General features: G+C 32.3%; 1 protein-coding gene across 2 annotated transcripts; it reads right to left on the reverse strand.

The window, feature by feature from the left end:
* Positions 1 to 368: 368 nt before the first annotated feature.
* On the reverse strand, positions 369 to 11706 carry LOC130723405 (protein NUCLEOLAR FACTOR 1). 2 transcript variants are annotated; one of them, XM_057574444.1, is made up of 24 exons: positions 11550 to 11706; positions 11366 to 11426; positions 10778 to 10899; positions 10281 to 10461; positions 9758 to 9896; positions 8962 to 9076; positions 8460 to 8557; positions 8267 to 8383; positions 7825 to 7905; positions 7488 to 7672; positions 6685 to 6757; positions 6086 to 6145; positions 5924 to 5962; positions 5742 to 5830; positions 4906 to 4970; positions 4110 to 4156; positions 3759 to 3818; positions 2815 to 2886; positions 1938 to 1967; positions 1757 to 1851; positions 1494 to 1599; positions 1099 to 1161; positions 707 to 778; positions 369 to 573 (listed from the first exon to the last, which is right to left on the reverse strand). In XM_057574444.1, exons 2-24 carry the CDS (start codon positions 11398 to 11400, stop codon positions 496 to 498), a joined length of 2022 nt encoding a protein of 673 aa, XP_057430427.1. In that variant the 5' UTR covers positions 11401 to 11426; positions 11550 to 11706; the 3' UTR covers positions 369 to 495. The 2 variants fall into 2 exon arrangements, with proteins under 2 accessions (XP_057430427.1, XP_057430428.1); XM_057574445.1 differs by having other exon boundaries at positions 11532 to 11701.
* Positions 11707 to 20158: the final 8452 nt, after the last annotated feature.

Here is a 20158-nt window from a genome sequence, read left to right on the forward strand (position 1 = left end):
GCACTTGGCTATTATAAAAAAAACGCACGTTGTGGGTGGTGGGATGCTAAAACAAAAGGGCATTAAAAGACGCCTTATTTTCTTCAAAAGGCCTATATTTGAATTGACATTGTTGTATGTGCTCTGCCATTCACTCATCTCCTCGTTAGAATGAAGAAGTGATTACGATGGAATCTATAAAAAGAAAATAAAGTTGCTGCAGAGAAGTTATCTGCAGTTGAATCCAAGCCAATTGCATAATCTTCAAGTTTTACAATTGAAAGGGATCAGATCAACCATAACTATTAAAAGTATGTTTAATTTGCTAATATTTTCAAAATGGTTCTGATTTATGATTGATTAGAAAGTGATATATCATCAGCTAAGTATATTAAAATAAAACGATTAAACGTCACTGAAGTTGTAATGTTTTCAAAGGATAAAACTATAACACATATTAAATACAAATACTAGAGTTCTAAATTATAACCTCTCAAACAATTTTTACATCAGTGTCTAATGACAAAAAACAAAAACGCCTTTCTCTGCAGTCACCATCCTCTTCGCCACAGTAGTTCCAACAATTCTTTCCAGCTAAAATATATATAACCACAAAAGCAAAGGACAGTATGAGACATTAATCACCTCTCATTCAGATATTAATATACAGTATCACAAACAAAGTTCTAAAAAGTAGAATAATGCTAAAGGGACATCAAAGTATTACCCGAAACTTGTCAAGGCAAGAAAAAAGGGCCGTGCATGGCATACCATCAGATCCATCAAGCATATTTACAATCTGAGGACAAAATGAGATTAGCATTTATTGCAAAATTATATCAACATAAAAAAAGAGTCATGAACTAAATTTTCTGAATGCACACACTGAACAAACAGATCAGAAAGAGCAATAATCTATTATTGGATGTGCTTGTTTTAGAGGAATCTGTCGAACTAATCTGGAGCTTAATTCCTAAACTTCTAGCCGTAAATTTCTTCCTTTACACCTTTTATAGGACATGCTTGTTTTCTTAGCTTCCTTGAGTCCTCTTGTTAAGATTGTACGTGCAACAGAACAAGATAGAGGAGAAAAATGTCCTACTTTACAAGTCTGCTTACCTCAGGGTAAAACTCCTTCCTCTCTGGGAGCGAATAAATGATTAGATTCTTAACCCCACGAATCTGCCATCATGAAATAAACTATATTTGTTAATATTTTCATCATTATAATAATAGGTTATAGAAGGATAATAAAACCCTGTATAAGTCACAACTTGTCCTCACAACATAGACTACACTTGTGCAATTTTGTCAATTCTGTCTTGGTCTATATCATAGACACTTTGGACTAGAGCATACAATTTCTTAAAGGTGCTAAATGCCATTCCAACAATCTCAGCAGCCAGGCAGCATTTTAATTTTTTCAAAACTATAAAAACTTACAGCTATTAAATACCAGATAAAACAATTACACGAAAGATAGTGCGAGGAAAAACTATTTCATTGTATTCAACCTTGTATCTGTGGTAAAAATGAGATCTCTCTGTGTAAAGCATGATTTTTCTGCTTCCTTCATAGAACCAAAGACGCGCACGAGAAATATCACTTTGTTTTGTATACCTAAATTAATCAAAAAATAGCACTCATAAATCACAAAGCAACATAAGAGCTACTTGTATAAATTTGCAAAAAAATTAACTACAAAGTTAGGATCAAATAATCATAATACTGAAAAAATAAAAATAGTGATGGCACAATAATGGAAATAGATCCTTACTCCCCAAGCAGACAAAAGGAGGCATTCTGTGACTTTAAAAAATTTCGGATCCGCACAAATTCAAAGTAAGAATTGATAAATAGCATAATCCCTCCCTGTATCAAAGAAAATTTATTTGTACATAAGTTTAATGATCACAAGCATACACACCCAAAAAAATGAGTTTTTTCAATAAATTAACCTGATCAGAATCTTTTATTCTTGGAAAAACCTGCAAGACAAAAATGGACATAAATTCATGATAATGAGCTCTTAATTATTAATAACTTCCAAACCACCCCAAGGCTCCTGTTTAAAGAAATTTAACAGAAATATTTTGCCGACAATTCTTAGCAGATGAACTCAGCTGGACGATACATAAAATAGTCAAGACTTACTCACATCTACCAAGGTGAGATTGAGTAATTGACATGTCAATGGACACAAATAAGGACATTGGATAAGCAGGACAAAAATAATAGAAGAAAAACAAATTTCTTCTGTAAAAGGTCACCAGCTACACCCCTATAAACATCTGTTATCAAATTTTATGATCCCATAACAAACACAATTGCTTATTTGAATTGGTTTTTTTCTTTTTCCTGTGCTTTTGCACGAGCTACTGTGCACCTTACTGCCAGTGACCTATTAGGAAACCTCAGACTGAGTGAAAAAAACATTATATAAATTCCTATGGCTCATAAACCTAATGGTGGAAGAAAGGATGTGTTCAGATTGACACTATTTAGAATGTGGATATGTGAGTGATTAAATGAGAAGGGCATGTGGCATAAATTATTCATTAAATAGGGAGTTTAGGACAATGTATTTGCACATGCAACTGCAAAAATGAAACACATGCAACTTCATTATCATGGATATCCAAATGAACGCCATCCAGGCTAACTATAGGTCTTTTGCATTGATTTTCAGATACAAATGTTAAAAAATTATGTTTAATTTGTATCTTCAAATTGTCAAATTACTCAACTAAGACTGCAATTTGCCAGAAAGAATGGACCATGAAATCACTTCAACTTAACATAAGATTTTCAAATCCACAACTCCAAAATGCATACCTTCTTAACAAAATAATCAAAACGGGCATCATCAGCATCTACTATTGAGTCTACATTAAACCGTTCATAAGCCTGCAGGGTACAGGATTTAGAGAAAATATTAGTCCAATAGCCTAAAAGACAAAAAGAATAGCCTGACCTCAATAATAAATAAAAATGATAATGAAGGAATATCAAACAAATTAATCATGACACGAACGAATATCTGAGCCAACATAGCAAAACTGCATAAACAAGTTTATGAAAAATGCAAAATCATTTTCAACCATATGCTTGGTTTAACTACAATAATCCAAACAATAACCTCTGGTCTCATATAGACCTTGTTAGCATGCTCAACAGACCTCTATTACATGAAAATGTACTAATCTGTAGAACATCTACATCATATCTATCCCTACCTTCTAATTTACAGACCAAGAATACCCACCCTGTAATATACTTTTTTTTTCTATTTACAATTAAAATGGGAGCCTTGTGAGAATGGTTGAAGTTTCTGCTGTGTTACTAGGAGATCACAGGTTTGAGTAGTTGAATTAGCATCTTCCAAATGCTAAGTAAGGCTGCCTACAATAGACCCTCGATTGATTAAACCCAACCCCACCATGGCTGGAACTTTCTAGTACGCCCGGCTTTTCTATTTACAATTAGAAAATCTAGCCTAAGAATGAACCACAAAGCAAGGCAAATAAATCAATATATATAGTAACCCATTTTCCCAATCGTCTGTCAATTAATAATACAACAATGAATAACATTTTACTTATCGCATAAGATCCAAGGAAATGGGGTGCAATAATATTGCTAACTAGAGGATCAGAATGCACTTAGACCCATTTGGTTTCATTCCCATCTGAAACACTATGCATCAACAAGACCTTAACTTCACCACACTAGTATAAAAGGACCAAATAAAGCTAGCCAGCAATATTGAGAAAGCATACCTGTCGTATTTCAGGTAGCACTTTGTGTAGAACACCTTTATATTCACACATCAACTTCACCTGCATATTTCAATTAAAATACACTGACGATTGTAAGATTTACAAAATATAAACGTGTTTTTACCACTATAATCATGTAATTATTTAAGAAAACGGAGGGCATATCAATAATTCCCTTGTGTTTTATAAAAACAAATAATAGACTATAACAGAGCAAGTAAATGTTGAGAGATTTTGATGTAGTGAGAGTTTATCAGCTATGAAATATCACTAAAGGCTAAGCCCTCTATGTGCGCACAAACACTAAACCCATGAAGAAGCATGGAAAGTGCAACCAGGTATATTACATACCTTCCCTTCATAATTAAAACATTGGTGATTGAATGAGGCATTTATATCTGCATAAGAAATGTAGAGGTTAGAATATGCCTGGCAATGTTTCAATAATCCTAGGACTGAATAGCAACTATTGGTTATAGGTGAAATAAACCACAGGTTAACCACCAACCCTCCTTCAGAAAAGGCAAATTAAAAAAACAAGCTTGTTTAATCCCTTCTTAGTTGTCTAGATTTCAAAGCTAATTTTAAACAATTTTTAATTCATGTTCCTCAAAATAAATAAATAAATAAATAAAAGAAAAAAAAAACTGCTTGAACAAGATTTTTGCAAAGTTGGAAAATCTATCACTTGAAAACTAAAAACAAACAGAAAACAGCTCTGACATGTTTTGCAATTTTAGCTTTAAAACAAGAAATATTTATAAGATCAGTTTTCAGAACAATTCCTATCAAACATGATTTTGTAAAAAAATGACTAAAAACTGTTTTATAAAACAGTAATCAAATAGATCCTAAATTTCAACAAGATTCTATATTGGAAAACAGATTATCATGATGATTGTAGTGTAAATTCAAATGGACAAAAGCATTCTCACGAAGGGTAGGCTGAATCACAAGTAAAACAAAGAAATATATTCATTCTTCAAGCAAACTAACATCAGCCCCATTTCTTAAATAGAATAAAAGGGAGTAGAATGCAAAGACATGTTTAACAGATAACATCTGGCTTTATCTAAAGAAGGTTTTATAAAAGCATATTGCAAAGTTGTTCTCAAAAGACTTGGCTTCAAGAAGGAAGATTCATTACCTGGATTTGAATAGAAACCCAGGATTACTGTTTGCCTGTAAAATCTGGCATGCTCATCAAGATACCTAAACAAAAAATACAAACTCACAGATCTCAAAATTCTGGTGTAGAAAAACCAGAGATTTATATCTCACTCCTGACCCCCTTCACTTCTAATAATCTGAGTGCACCGTGCAGTTCCTCTAACAGATAAATAATGAACTAAAGAAAAAAGCAGGCAGTCCCTTCTATGGCATCCGACTGAATAGAAATGATGAGAGAAGACTGACAGGCACGCATAAGTACAGCCATGTACTCTATCTCTTTGATAAACCAAGATTCAGCACAAAAATGAATTATAATTCACTCATAATTCAATTGTATTCTTTTGACTCAGTGGTATATATACCGCATACTCATAGCTCCCATTTTCATAGGCCTCAAATATTGCCTCCATGTACTGATTTATCTTTGATCTAACATATTTAATGGATTGGGCCACGGGTTCATATTCAAGAACAGTCTTCAGTCATCAGCCATTACTAAGTACTCGTTTTAAACATGTCTATTATGCATAATTGTTCATTTTTTAGCCTCCTAGGTTTACTTTGTTCTTTTTAGTTTCTCTGTTAGAAGGATATCTCATCCTCCTCCTTATTTTAACTTTACAGTGTAATATGATTAATCCTTTTAAGTTAAAAAATTACCTTGTAATATTTTAGTTAAGTGAAATTTTTCAGTATGCCAAATGAAAAACAAAAGATGATAAAAAAAAGCATACAAATCTTATATTGATCTAGGAGGAGGAAACATATGAAAAACCAGCTTCAATGCAGAAAAGCTCATAGAGAATGTACCATGGCCTAATGCGCATAACGTCTGTTCTGGGCTGCTTAGATGGCAAGCAGTTCAAATGTTCAATAACTGTATGCACGTGCGACCAATTCTGTCTCAACAATAAATGAGAAACAAAATTCAAACTTGTAGTTAAGAGTAAAATCAATTTGCTATAATAATTTCAATAAACATCTCTGCAAACCTGCATTGCTATTACGTCTGCATGATCAATAATCAGAACCTGCTCAGAATAAATAATAAACAATTTGTCAACTTCATACCATAAGATCCATATACACAGGTAACTGCATATCCAGATAGAATTTTAAGGTATGATCTAGCAATAATGATTAGGGCAACTTACTTCGATAGATGAAAGAAAGTCTACATCTTTTTCCTTATCATTGCCAGCCTCTTCAATTTTCTAACACTCAAAACAATCCAATTTTAGCATACAAAACCAATGTATTAAAAGAAAAAAGTTCGGAAAAATTGCATAAGCTGAAGAGGAGTATTAATAAATAAAAACCATATAAAGAACAAAACACACTGCAAAGTTATAAAAATAAATATAAAATAAAAAACGCATGGTTATCTTTGATCTGAAAAGGCATATGACATAGTAACAAGAGAGATTTTATGGAATGCTTTAGAGAAGAAAGGAGTTAGAATTGTTTACATCGGAACAAATAATAATTATGAGGTGACAGTGGCACAATGCATCCTATTTGTAAATGATAATTCTTAATTGGAGAGTTGAGAGACGAAATACACAAAAAGTAAGAGACATGGAAACAAACCATGGAAATACATGGATTCTGCCTAACTAGAAGTAAAACTGAATATGTGGAATGCAGGTTTAGCAAGACACGTACAAGCCTTAGCTAAGAGGTGAAAATTGAAGAACATAGAAGTGATAGAACACTACTAAAATAAATGCAAAAAGAAAAAGAAACTGCTTACATTAGCCAAGGAAAGTGCTGAAGCAATAATGATGTCAGAGGTATGGAAATCACTAAACAACTTGATTGTCTTCCTGTACAGAACGAAGCATTAAGTTTATATTAGAAATCACTTTCAAAAAAAAAGTTTATATTAGAAATAAGAAATCAATTCATATTGCATTATGTTACAATAAATACACAGTTTGAAAAAAGCAATATCAATTGGTTGAGATAGCATGGTAATATGGCACATATATAATTAAGCAAGTCTCAATGTAGGAAATAAAGTAAACCCTACGTTGTCTGAATTTTATTTTATTTTCAATTTTACTAGTCCTTCATAAAACTATTATATCTAAAATATACAAATATAGAAAATACTTTAAATGCAACAAAAGCACTGGTGGATTATGCCTGTAGATAAAACAAGGGGTGGGAAAACTAGATTTGCAGAGGATAGCTGAATTAAGGATCTTTAATTCCTTATTATAGCTTTTCATAGTAGCCTAAGATATCAAAGCAGCTAGCTGGAATTTTGCAATCCAAGATATTAAGAACATTACAGGTCTTCATACATTACAGAGGTGTCTGGTGCAAGTTAAATAATAGAATAGAGCATTTCATTTATATAATTTCCACCTTGGAAAACTAACAATGCTCACACCAACCCTCAGCATCATCCATTCACCAATTGAAAGAAAAACCACAAATAACAAGGAGTAATGAGTCAAATAACAGATGTTGATGGTGGACTTCTACATGCTTCCACAACACGTCTCAGAAAGTAGAGATAATAAACAATGCTAGCAAGAGTGCAAGGACCTAGTAAATTTAATGCCAATCATAAAGTCATCCTCATTGTTGCCCTCAAGAAGTAATTGAAAGTCAGCCGGTTTGGATGACTTCTGAGGTTTTGCATTATGAGACTCCAGGTCATCTCCACTGCCATCTTCATGCTCTTCACTTCCAAATTTAGTGGCAAAACGATCCATGTACTCAACATTGACCTGAGAAAACAAACACAAATATCATAATGGACCTCAAGAACTGTTTATCTTGCCCAAAGAAAATGCATAGAACAGAAAGGATTGAGAAATTAAATACTCCATAGCCATCACTGTACGCTAAAAGAAATTAAATGAAGAGAAAACTAAAATACCTTGTAATCTGAAGGTGTAAGCTGTATAAGCCTCTTTACTACACGGTAAACAATACTTGCCAGTGGCAATACAATTAAAACCTGGAGTGCAAAACAGGGGGGGAAAAAAAGATTGAGAAGATCTGTGATATATGCTTAGCATTTCTGAGGTTGAATCTTACTTATAACATGAAGTATATTCAAGGAAATACTAAGATGATCAATTAAAGATAAACAAAAAGAGGCCAAAATTATTGTAAAATCCATAATGAAGCATGCATTTCAAGGAATATTAAATGTACCTATCATGAACCAACTAGTACTAATTATTTTGAAAATAAGTCATGCTTGTTTCTACAGAAGTCAGATATAGGCAAAAAAAGCAGGACTCTGATTAAAGATTTCAAAGCGATAATACAATTAATCAGAAATCCATCGCGAGGAACAATAAAGACTCCTTTACCTTAGGACGAGTAAAACCTTGATCTCGAAATCTATCAGTATCAGCATTCTCTTCAAGCCTATTCAGTTTGGAATCATTCTTTTTCACACAGTCTCTAGTTCTGAAGACATGATTGAGCTGTGCATAACAGTAACCACGTCAAAGATATTCACAAACCCAGTTTTTATATAGTGCAGCACAGAAATTTGCTTACAGAGTGCATTATGTATGCATCCATTGTGTTTGTGTCATCAGGGCCTTTGAGATAGAATGGCCTCTTGTTACAGTAAAGTATATCCCGGTAGCTGCTACCTTGAAGCCAGTCAACATGGAGTCAATGCCCATACAATGGATTAACAAAATCAAAGCTGAATATATATATATATATAAATAAAATATGCATGTGCACATAATTTGTATTGACCCAAGCATCGCCTATAACAGAAAACATAAAATTTAATGTACACGAAAGAAATAGTTCCACAGTTCCCTACCTAACCAGAAATATTTTAGAAAATAGAAATTTTTTGGAAGTTATCTGAAAATTACAAGAGACCACATCTTAAACACACCTTTAGAGAAGCAAACTTTCAGGATAAAGTATTAATATATCTAACAAACTAATGAGGAAATTTTAGTTTTAAATAAGTATGGCTACATGCACATGAGTGAAGCTAAGGGCATAATTGATTCATTGTGATTTAAAATCAACTTACAAAGGGAAAACAACATCTTTTGTTTAGATAAATCAACTCCAGATGTCTTGTTGATATCCATCCAATGCTCATACAGCCTTGCCTTCAGACCATCATAAGAATTGGTATTCATATCCTAAGAGAAAAATGTAAACAGTACATGAGGTCTTGAGCAAATTGAAGGGTGATCATCTTCTATAAGCTAACGCCTAACATAAGTTTTTCTTTTTGAGTACTAAGATTAGGACAATACATAATATAAAACTACAACAAAGCCAAGGCATGAATGATGTCAATGACAAGGAAAAAACAATAACCAACAACCGAAGTCTTTTCCCACCAGGCGGACAAGGGAAAAATTAACAATAAATGAAAATATGCTTCATGGGATGCTGATTCCATTCGAAACAAACAACTGTATTGTTTTATTTTCACTGCAAGGGTAACTAATCAAAGTCCCTAAAAAGACAGTAAAAAATACATCATAGACTAAATTGACTTCAATTTTATTAATTCAAAAAGTTGTCCCGCAAAAAAAGGATAAGGAGTCAACAACTAGCTATTTGTCCCGCAAAGGCAAAGTTGACCATGCTCCAGCAATATCTAATTAACATTGTCTATTATAGGGTACCACTCTACATGGGAAAATGTAGTTGCTTTACTGTATGCCAATGCCAACCATTCCCCGTTCCTTTATGGCTATTGAGTATTGACCAGAACTGGGCTACAAAATTGCACTGTGTTTTGCACTTTCACAAAGAGGCCACTAAGACATGAAACCTTCCATATTCCAAAAGAATATAACATCATTAAATACCTTCAAAAAATTATCTCCAGTTCCTGTCCATTTGCAATTTGTCATACCAATAGCTGGTATCTCCCAGCTATATTTCCAGTTCTTTTGACTGTCAATTTCTTCTTTTGATAAAATATGGTGCAAATGTAAATAAAAAGAGCTGCATGGAAAAAACAATGTCAGATTAAGCATGCAAAAAGAATAATATTCTTATGAGCAATGTATAATAACCAAGTAATAATACTATTTACTAACTAGTTAGTAGTTACTATTACTCATCAAATTCACTGAAAAACATTCAAGCGATGTCAAAACCATAAATTTCACTATTGTTAAAATATTTAACATGGGAATCAGTTATAAAATAGACAAACAAAACTAGAGGGTTTTCCTTTTCTAATTGGCATAGAGATTGGAGACTTTCTGTGCATCTTTTAGCCACTTAGCTCTTCACGGTTTGCACACACACCCCTCTATGTTTCACGTTTCCAATCTCCCAAATGAAATTTATTCTACCTAAGAGGGGATTTTAATGTTAACAAACCTCAATTGCACTGAATCCTCAGATGTAAGCGGACCATTAATTTCAATATCCTCTTCATCTAAATCAGAAAACTCAACACCATCTTCAGTTTCAGAACCTTCTATCAATCCAGAATTACTGTTATCAGGATCTTGCTGCACAGTTTCCACAAGATTGCTTCTTGGAGACTCATCATCAAACCCTAAGAACATGAAAGAATGAAAAAATCTTCAAAAAAGAAATTGCACGATCATATAATTATCTTAGGTTATTGAAAAGGGGGGGGAGGGACTGCAGAAGACAAATCATCAGCCAGAGTGTCAGAGGATGCAATCAAGAACCAACGATTAAACTTGGCCTAACAAAAGGTTTTTACCTGTTATTCTATAAAATATAAATTAAAGAGCAATATCTAATTATGAACCTGACCATAAGCCCATAACAAAGCCTTGCGGAAAAGAAATTAATCATTAAACCCACGAAGTACATATGTAACTTCAAACTATATTAAACCGAACCTTCTCCATCATCATGGACATCCTTCAACATGCTACGAGATTCAGGGACATCATCATTTTTCCTTTTCTCCTTCCTTCTACTCTCTTTCTTTTTCTTCTCACTTTTACCTTCTTTTCTTTTCCTGGAAAAGAGGCAGAGCAGTTCAAACTTAGCAAAGACCAGCAAGAAATTAGATTGATACATGAGCATGATAAAATACTTAATCACTTAAACTAAGCAGTAAAATCTCATGGACTAGAACAGAGCATACTTAAAGAGAATTTGCAGCGTGCTTTTAATACTTAGGGCCTGTTTGGATACCAGCTTATTAGAGCTTATTGGAGTGTATTTACTTAACAAAGCACTGAATAAGCTCCAATAAGTATTTTTTCTGTTTGCATCCAAACAGGCTCATACACAACATGAAAAAGCCACAGCCAAAGGGAGCTGCAACATGAAGTAGGAGTTTCTGAATTATATTTTCATTCTTAGCAGTACAATTAAAAGAGCTTAAACATGATGAATTGATTAATAATCAATTATATAAACTCTACAACACATTGAGGACAGAAAAAAAGCATGACAATTGACAAAACCACTACTGTTACCTTTTCAAGTTAGGATTAGATTGTGGAGTCTTCATAACTTGGTTTTTCTTGGATGATTTTCCTGCATAAGAAGAAAAGGAAGAAAGAAAGGTTAGAAATACAAGATGGCAAGAGGAGAGTGAGGAGGCATTGCTGAACTAAAACACAGAAACATCAGTAACCAAACTACAGAGGTTAAGCTCACTCAGTGGCGGCGGATGGTGAGACGCTGGACGGTGGCCGGCGGCCGGCGGCGATGTCGTGGCGGAGGGAGGGGACAGCAGTCTGCACTAAGTCACAAGCTCACGAGGGTTATGTTGCAGTTCCTTTTCTTTTTTTATTTTTCTGAGACTATGAGGTTTTTTTTCTGTTCTAAATTTTAATTACAAAATTACTATCTTTTTTTTTTAAGGAAAAAAATTGGTGATATTTTTATGATTAAAATAAAATAGTTTAAAAAAATAAAATAAAAAATTGAATGAAAAAATAATTAAAAATAATAGCTAACGAAATTAAATAACCTTTAACGCCACAAATTAATTATTAAATATATAGGTTTGGCTTTTTGCCTACTTGTGACGATTTTTGGGAGGTTTTTGCCGGCTTTCGTTGGCTTGGTTATTGTACTCTGTTAAGAAGGGATGTTTCTCAACTTCATAAAAAAAAATATTTAAATAATTTCTTGATATTTTAAGAAGAGAATAGGTAACATATTTATATTATGATAAATACTTTTACCAATATAACCTTAGGTTTGTAGGGAATAATTGCCCTCAGGGATACCTTATTTTTAATATATAAAGTCAAAAGTTTAAGAAAGGGCACACTATATAAATTATAATTATAATTATGTTGCAATTATATACAAAATAAGATATGTTAAAGTATTATTAAGTTATTTTTTTTATCAATTATAGTATTATACTGACTTTTGAACTAGCTTGCGCTTGAGAGGGATGGACATCGACCCTTCTTGTCCTTTTTACAAGTTGTAGTATGATGTTTCAATTCCTTTATTTGTTTTCCCTGCAAAGGATGGTGTTTTTTGGCCAGGTACCAAGGATGCCAATTTTCCGCCAAGTCAGGCTATGCCTTTATTAGTTAGTAGGCGAAGTTGGCGTCAGCTACACCTCTTATTCCTGCTGCTGCTGGCTTTTGGAAGAGATTATGGAGTGTCTGAACTCTGATGCGTGTGAAAGAGGTGGTGTGTGGCAGCTGTGTCCTGGTGTTGTTCTAGTTCGAGCTAGCCTGCGCACAAAAGAGATGGACATCGACCCTTCTTGTCTGTATGGCGAGCTGGAGTAGGAGTCCTTAGTCCATGTGTTTGTGGTTTCCAACCATGTAAGATCGTTCTAGTTTGTGTCTAGCTTGGGCATTGGTTTGAGGCCTTACTTGCTTCAACGAATCTCGAGTTCTTTGAGGTGCAAACACATATTTTTTAGCAGTTGATGATGCTAGCTTGAAGGTCCTATATGTTGGTTTGGATGCAATATGGAAGAGGCGTAATAGATGGTCTTCGAAGGGTTACAACTTGATGTCTTGTGGAAGCTTTGTCGTTTCCAAAAGCTTGTTTCTCCTACTGTTATGTATTCAAACATAGTTAGGGCGCAAGCTCAGCGTGCAGGGGGATGCTCGTTGGGTACCTCCGAAAGTGAATAATATCAATATTAATTTCGATGTTGCGCTTGAGGCTGCGCAGGGTGGTGGTTTTGCGTTTGTGGCTCGAGATGAAGAGTGTCTTCTGCTGACGGTTGGTTGCAAGTCGGTGATTCGTGCCTCGTCCCCTCTCATGGATGAGGTTCTTTGCTTCTGGTGGGCTACCCAGGGGAATATCGATTGTGGCTTCAGGTGTGTTACTTTTGAGACTAATTTCCAAGTGTTGTTTAACGCTTGGCAGAAGCACGGTCCTGATATTTCTTATTTTGCTTCTATTTCACACAATTGTAAGACCCTAGCGTTGGCTTTTGATCATTTTTCTTTGTTTTTATTAGGAGGTCCAGTTATCAAGCAGTTGATTTTGTTTCAGAATTAGCTTATGATTATTCAGATGTTATTTGGTTGGAGGATGTACCCTCATGCCTACTTGCTTATCTTCAGGAATATGTATTTGGGTGTTGCCCCTAGTGATTTCGTTTCATACAAATTCATTTCATTTATAAAAAATAACTCGACTTTCTAAACTATAACAACTAAAATTTAAAAATTTAAGCATTTTATAAAAAAAAAATCTTATTACTCTTGTATTTCACAAATTACACATACAACAGTATAATTTCAAGGTGTGTTTAGTTGAATGGATCAAAGGGAAGAGGAGGGATTATGATATATAGAAGTGGATGGTACCGGGGTGGGGGAAGATGTTTTACTTGTCATGTTTAGCTAAGAGGATGGGTGGGGAGGTACTAGCGGCGGAAAATAACCTTTTTGTTTGATTCATTAGAGAAAAGAAGTTATTTCAAAATAAATTTACTTGTTAGTTATTCTTAATTTTAAAAACGTTTTTAAAACTAAATAAATAAGCACACCTTTGTCTAACAAGATATCTCCCCTCCAATCCTCTCAACATTTGGAGAAAAGACAAAATTGAGTCATGAGGGGTTTTGACTCCCTTCATTATGATCTACCATCATCTCCTAAAATTTCAACCAAACATAACAAGTTAAAAAAACCCTTCTCCTCCTCTCCCGCCCCCTCATTCTCCTTCAACCAAAGCACTATATTAGTATTAGACTATGTTTGACAAGTCTTTTTTGCTAGCTAAAAACTTGTTTGGCTAGTTTAAAAGCTCAATTAAAACGTTTAGTAAATGAACTTTTTCTATAACAATGAACTTATTTCAATAGTTTAGAACTTTTTTAAATACACAACTTAAGGTAGCTTATAAATTATAGCTTAAAGCTTATCAATTTTACTATCATTTTTATCCTTATCCCTTCTCGTGGAATATTGAACACAACCTAACAAATCTTTGAAATTGACTTTTTCATAAATTGTATTACATAATAAAATTTGAATACACTCATATTAATAGGAGAATCTTGAGGAGTATTTACCACAAAGCTAACAAATCTTTTGTTGAGATTTTTTTTTAATCTTTTCGATGTAAAAAAAATTAACAAATCTTTAAAGTTGGTTCTTACATAATTTGTTTTAATTAATATTTTTTTTTGAAATCTTTTAATTAATAAAATTTAAATACACTCATATTAATGAGAGAATCTAAATTCTAAACAAGAAGATCTTGGAAAAAAATCTGAATATATATTAATTGGGAAGTATATATTCTATCATAATAATTTTACAATCAAGTCAAATCAATTCTAAACTGTATTAGTTATAACTTTCCATCTAACAACAACAAAAATATATCTTTCCAAATATATATATGATTGCGAATCAGCTGCAATGCAAAACTCTAAATTTGTGCCATTGCACATAATTCAAATGTGTATATATAAGAGCCTCCTACATACGAACCATACATATATCGTAACCAATTAAGGCATTAAACATATTCAGTAGCAACTAGCAAGAATGGCAAACCTATGTTTATTATTTACCACTCTCATCCTCCTGTCTGCATCAGCAGGTAGGCTTGATTGTGCTGCAATACACAAAACCCACTAGTTAAAAATTATACTCCCTTGTTTAATTATTTTTCATTGCAATATTTTCTATAATTTCATTTAACACTTTCTTACACGGATAGACTATATAAAACTGTTTCACATTGTTAGCGCATAGTAATTAAACTCATATAATGAAATTTTTGTTGTTTTAGGTGCGGTGATGTTCAAGCCAGCCAATAACCCCTGTAAGTCAGATTTCGGGGTTTGCAGCGGTGACTGTCAGTCGAGGTGTTCGAGCCTTTTTGCCGGCGGTGTGGGAGTATGTACCGATAATCCTAATAAGTGTTGGTGTGTCCATGACTGCAATAACATATGTGAATTTACTACTGGCCAATTAGGACTAAATTGCACTGACCTTCAATGCAACAATTTCTGCAATTTCAAGTACCCTTACCAGGATGCTAGTGGATATTGTCAAAACCAAGGAGGGGGTGCACCTATTTTCACTCAGTGTCATTGTAGGTTCCATTGCTAATTTTTTTTTTTCACATTTTCCATTGCTAATTAAAACAAGGCAATGCACGTTTTCGGATGTAATCCTATATGATATTCATCAGTCATCTTATATTGATTATTGACAAGTTTAATGATTAATCAAGCTTTTTCATGATGATATATGTTAGTGATTTTTGTCAGTAAAAATTGGTTCGAAACTGAATCTACGTTTCTTATACTCTTCTTAAAGACTTCGACCTTGTATTGCATCTAAAGGAGGTTTTTTTTATAGACAAATGTTAGTTGTTAGAAATGTTAGTAAATTAATCTCTTGCATCTAAAGGAGTTACTTACATTTTTTTTCCCATCTGTTTGGCTAAGATTTATTTTACCAACTATTATTTTAGCCCGTGTAATGTATGAAAATAAAAATAAAATGAATATAATATAGTTTTGTAATAATTATTTAAAAGTAAAATATAGGTCTAAATGGAATTAAAAAAGAGATCAATTTAATATTAAAATATTGAAGTATAATTTTTTAAATATAAATATATACATTTAATATTGTAATATTGTAATATTTTTAAGCTTTTGTTTTTCAAATTCATAAAGATTATCATTTAATACTGATTTTTTTTTATAATTTCTTTTCTTATTACTCTTAGATTTGACAAATTACCCATACAACATTATAGTTTTAAGGTGTGTTTAGTTGAATGGATCAAAGGGAGAGAATGGATTTTAATATATAGAAGTGGATGGTACCGGAGGGGAGATATTTTACTTATCATGTTTAGCTAAGAGAATGGGTGGGAAGGGTCTAGCGGCGGAAAATAACCTTTTTGTTTAATTTATCAGAAAAGAGAAGTGATTTTAAATTAAACTTACTTGTTAGTTATTCTTAATTTTAAAAGAGTTTTAAAAATAATTAAATAAACGCATTTTTATCTAACAAGATATCCCCTCCAATTCTCTCAACATTTGGAGGAAAGACAAAATTGAGACATGAGAGGTTTTAACTCCCTCCATTATGATCTACCATCATCTCCTGAAATTCAACCAAACATAACAAGTTAAAAAAAACCTCTCCTCCTCTCCCACCCCGTCATTCTTCAAAGCACTATATTAGTATTAGGCTACATTTGACAAGTATTTTTCGTTAGCTAACTTATTTAAAAGTTCCTTTAAAGTGTTTAGTAACTGATTTTTTTATTATACGCAATGAACTTATTTCAATAGTTTGTAACTTTTTTAAATACACAACTTAATGTAGCTTATAAATTATAGCTTAAAACTTATCAATTTTATTCTCACTTTTATCCTTATCTATTGTGGAATATTGAACACAACCTAACAAATCTTTGAAATTGATTTTTACATAAATTGTTTATATAATAAAATTTGAATACACACATATTAGTTGGAGAATTCTGTGGAATATTGACCACAAAGATAACAAATCTTTTTTTTTTTTGAATTTTTTTTATCTTTCGATGTAAAAAAAAGCTAATAAATCTTTAAAATTTTATTTTAAATGTAATAAATCTTTAAAGTTGGTTCTTTCCTAATTTGTTTTAATTAATAAAGTTTGAATACACACATATTAATTGGAGAATTCTGTGGAATATTGACCACAAAGCTAACAAATCTTCTTTTTTTGAATTTTTTTTATCTTTCCTATATAAAAAAAAAACTAATAAATCTTTAAAGTTTTATTTGAAATGTAATAAATCTTTAAAGTTGGTTCTTACATAATTTGTTTTAATTAATAAAAATAGAATACACTCATATCAATGGGAGAATCTAAACAAGAAGATCTTGGGAAAAAAGTCTGAATACATATATTAATTGGGGATTATATATTCTATCATAATACTCACAAAAAAAATATATTCTATCATAATAATTTTACAATCAAGTCAAGTCAATTCTAAACTGTATTAATTATAACTTTCCATGCAACAACAAAAAAAAAATATTTCCAAATATATATGATTGACTGATTGTGAATCAGCTGCAATTAATGCAAAACTCTAAATTTGTGCCATTACACATAATTTAAATGTGTATATATAACAGCCTCCTACATAGGAACCATACATATATTGTAACCAAGGCATTAAACATATTCAATACCAAGCATGGCCAACCTATGTTCATTATTTACCACTCTCATCTTCCTCTTCCTGTCAGCATCTGCAGGTAGGCTTGATTGTGCTGCAATACAAAAAACCCACTAGTTAAAAATTATAATTTTTTGATGGAACAATTCTAATAAATCCCCAGTTTAATTATTTTTCATTGCTATATTTTCTATAATTTAATTTAACACTTTCTTACACTGCAAGACCATATAAAACTTCTTCACACTGTCAGTGTATAGTAATTAAACTCATATAATAAAATTGTTTTAGGTATGGTGATGTTTAAGCCTGCCAATAACCCCTGCAAGTCAAATTTCGGGCCTTGCACCAGTGACTGTCAATCGAAATGTTCAAGCCTTTTCGCCGGCGGTGTAGGAGTCTGTACCGATAAGTGTTGGTGTGTCCATGACTGCAGTAAAATATGTGAATTTACTACTGGCCAATTAGGACTAAATTGCACTGACCTTCAATGCAACGAGTTCTGCAGTTACAAGTACCCTCAACAAGATGCTAGTGGATATTGTCAAAACCAAGGAGGTGCGCCTATTTTCACTCAGTGTCATTGTAGATTCCATTGCTAATTAAAACAAGGCAATGTACGTTTTCGGATGTAATCCTATATGATATTCTCAATCATCTTACATATTGACTATTGACAAGTTTAATGATTAATAAAGCTTTTTCATGATGATATATATGTTAGTGATTTTTGTCAGTAATTAAATTGGTTGGAAACTGAATCTACGTTTCTTATACTCTTCTTAAAGACTTCGATCTTGTATTGCATCTAAAGGAGTTACTTACATTTTTTTTCCTAACTGTTTGGCTAAGATTTATTTTACCAACGTACTATTATTTTAGCCTGTGTAATGTATGAAATTTTTTTTAAAAGGAATATAATTTTTTTTTTGCCAGCAAAAAGAAAATATATTCATAAGGCACTAAAGACCAAGGATTCAAAGACCAACCACATGGGTTCCAATAACACCCAAAACCCACTCTTTTACAAGCACTTGAGCCTAGGGTATGTGCCTCATTAAAACCTTACTAGGAAAACCCAAAGGGAAAAAACCTAGTAAGGAAAAAGAGTACAACATACTCTAGAGAACCTGTGAAAGAGCTAATAAATACCAGACCAATACAACCTCAAAATGAAATCAAAACATTACACCCAAACTCTCTTAAACAAAAACCTTAAAAGAAAAGAAGCAACCGGTGAATTAAAAAACACAACAGGTAATCATGTAATTATTTAAGAAAACGGAGGGCATATCAATAATTCCCTTGTGTTTTATAAAAACAAATAATAGACTATAACAGAGCAAGTAAATGTTGAGAGATTTTGATGTAGTGAGAGTTTATCAGCTATGAAATATCACTAAAGGCTAAGCCCTCTATGTGCGCACAAACACTAAACCCATGAAGAAGCATGGAAAGTGCAACCAGGTATATTACATACCTTCCCTTCATAATTAAAACATTGGTGATTGAATGAGGCATTTATATCTGCATAAGAAATGTAGAGGTTAGAATATGCCTGGCAATGTTTCAATAATCCTGGAGGGGGTGCACCTATTTTCACTCAGTGTCATTGTAGGTTCCATTGCTAATTTTTTTTTCACGTTTTCCATTGCTAATTAAAACAAGGCAATGCACGTTTTCGGATGTAATCCTATATGATATTCATCAGTCATCTTATATTGATTATTGACAAGTTTAATGATTAATCAAGCTTTTTCATGATGATATATGTTAGTGATTTTTGTCAGTAAAAATTGGTTCGAAACTGAATCTACGTTTCTTATACTCTTCTTAAAGACTTCGACCTTGTATTGCATCTAAAGGAGGTTTTTTTTATAGACAAATGTTAGTTGTTAGAAATGTTAGTAAATTAATCTCTTGCATCTAAAGGAGTTACTTACATTTTTTTTCCCATCTGTTTGGCTAAGATTTATTTTACCAACTATTATTTTAGCCCGTGTAATGTATGAAAATAAAAATAAAATGAATATAATATAGTTTTGTAATAATTTTTTAAAAGTAAAATATAGGTCTAAATGGAATTAAAAAAGAGATCAATTTAATATTAAAATATTGAAGTATAATTTTTTAAATATAAATATATACATTTAATATTGTAATATTGTAATATTTTTAAGCTTTTGTTTTTCAAATTCATAAAGATTATCATTTAATACTGATTTTTTTTTATAATTTCTTTTCTTATTACTCTTAGATTTGACAAATTACCCATACAACATTATAGTTTTAAGGTGTGTTTAGTTGAATGGATCAAAGGGAGAGAATGGATTTTAATATATAGAAGTGGATGGTACCGGAGGGGAGATATTTTACTTATCATGTTTAGCTAAGAGAATGGGTGGGAAGGGTCTAGCGGCGGAAAATAACCTTTTTGTTTAATTTATCAGAAAAGAGAAGTGATTTTAAATTAAACTTACTTGTTAGTTATTCTTAATTTTAAAAGAGTTTTAAAAATAATTAAATAAACGCATTTTTATCTAACAAGATATCCCCTCCAATTCTCTCAACATTTGGAGGAAAGACAAAATTGAGACATGAGAGGTTTTAACTCCCTCCATTAT

Source organism: Lotus japonicus, chromosome 6, assembly GCF_012489685.1.
Source record: "Lotus japonicus ecotype B-129 chromosome 6, LjGifu_v1.2".
Lineage (NCBI taxonomy): Eukaryota > Viridiplantae > Streptophyta > Magnoliopsida > Fabales > Fabaceae > Lotus > Lotus japonicus.

Coding starts and splice junctions, on each gene's coding strand:
- LOC130723405 (XM_057574444.1), bottom strand. CDS start 11,400: ATGAAGACTCCACAATCTAATCCTAACTTGAAAAG. Junction 8,384..8,459: donor ATGCATACATAATGCACTCT/GTAAGCAAATTT, acceptor TGTTATGCACAG/CTCAATCATGTCTTCAGAAC. Junction 4,157..4,905: donor GGGTTTCTATTCAAATCCAG/GTAATGAATCTT, acceptor TTTCTTATGCAG/ATATAAATGCCTCATTCAAT.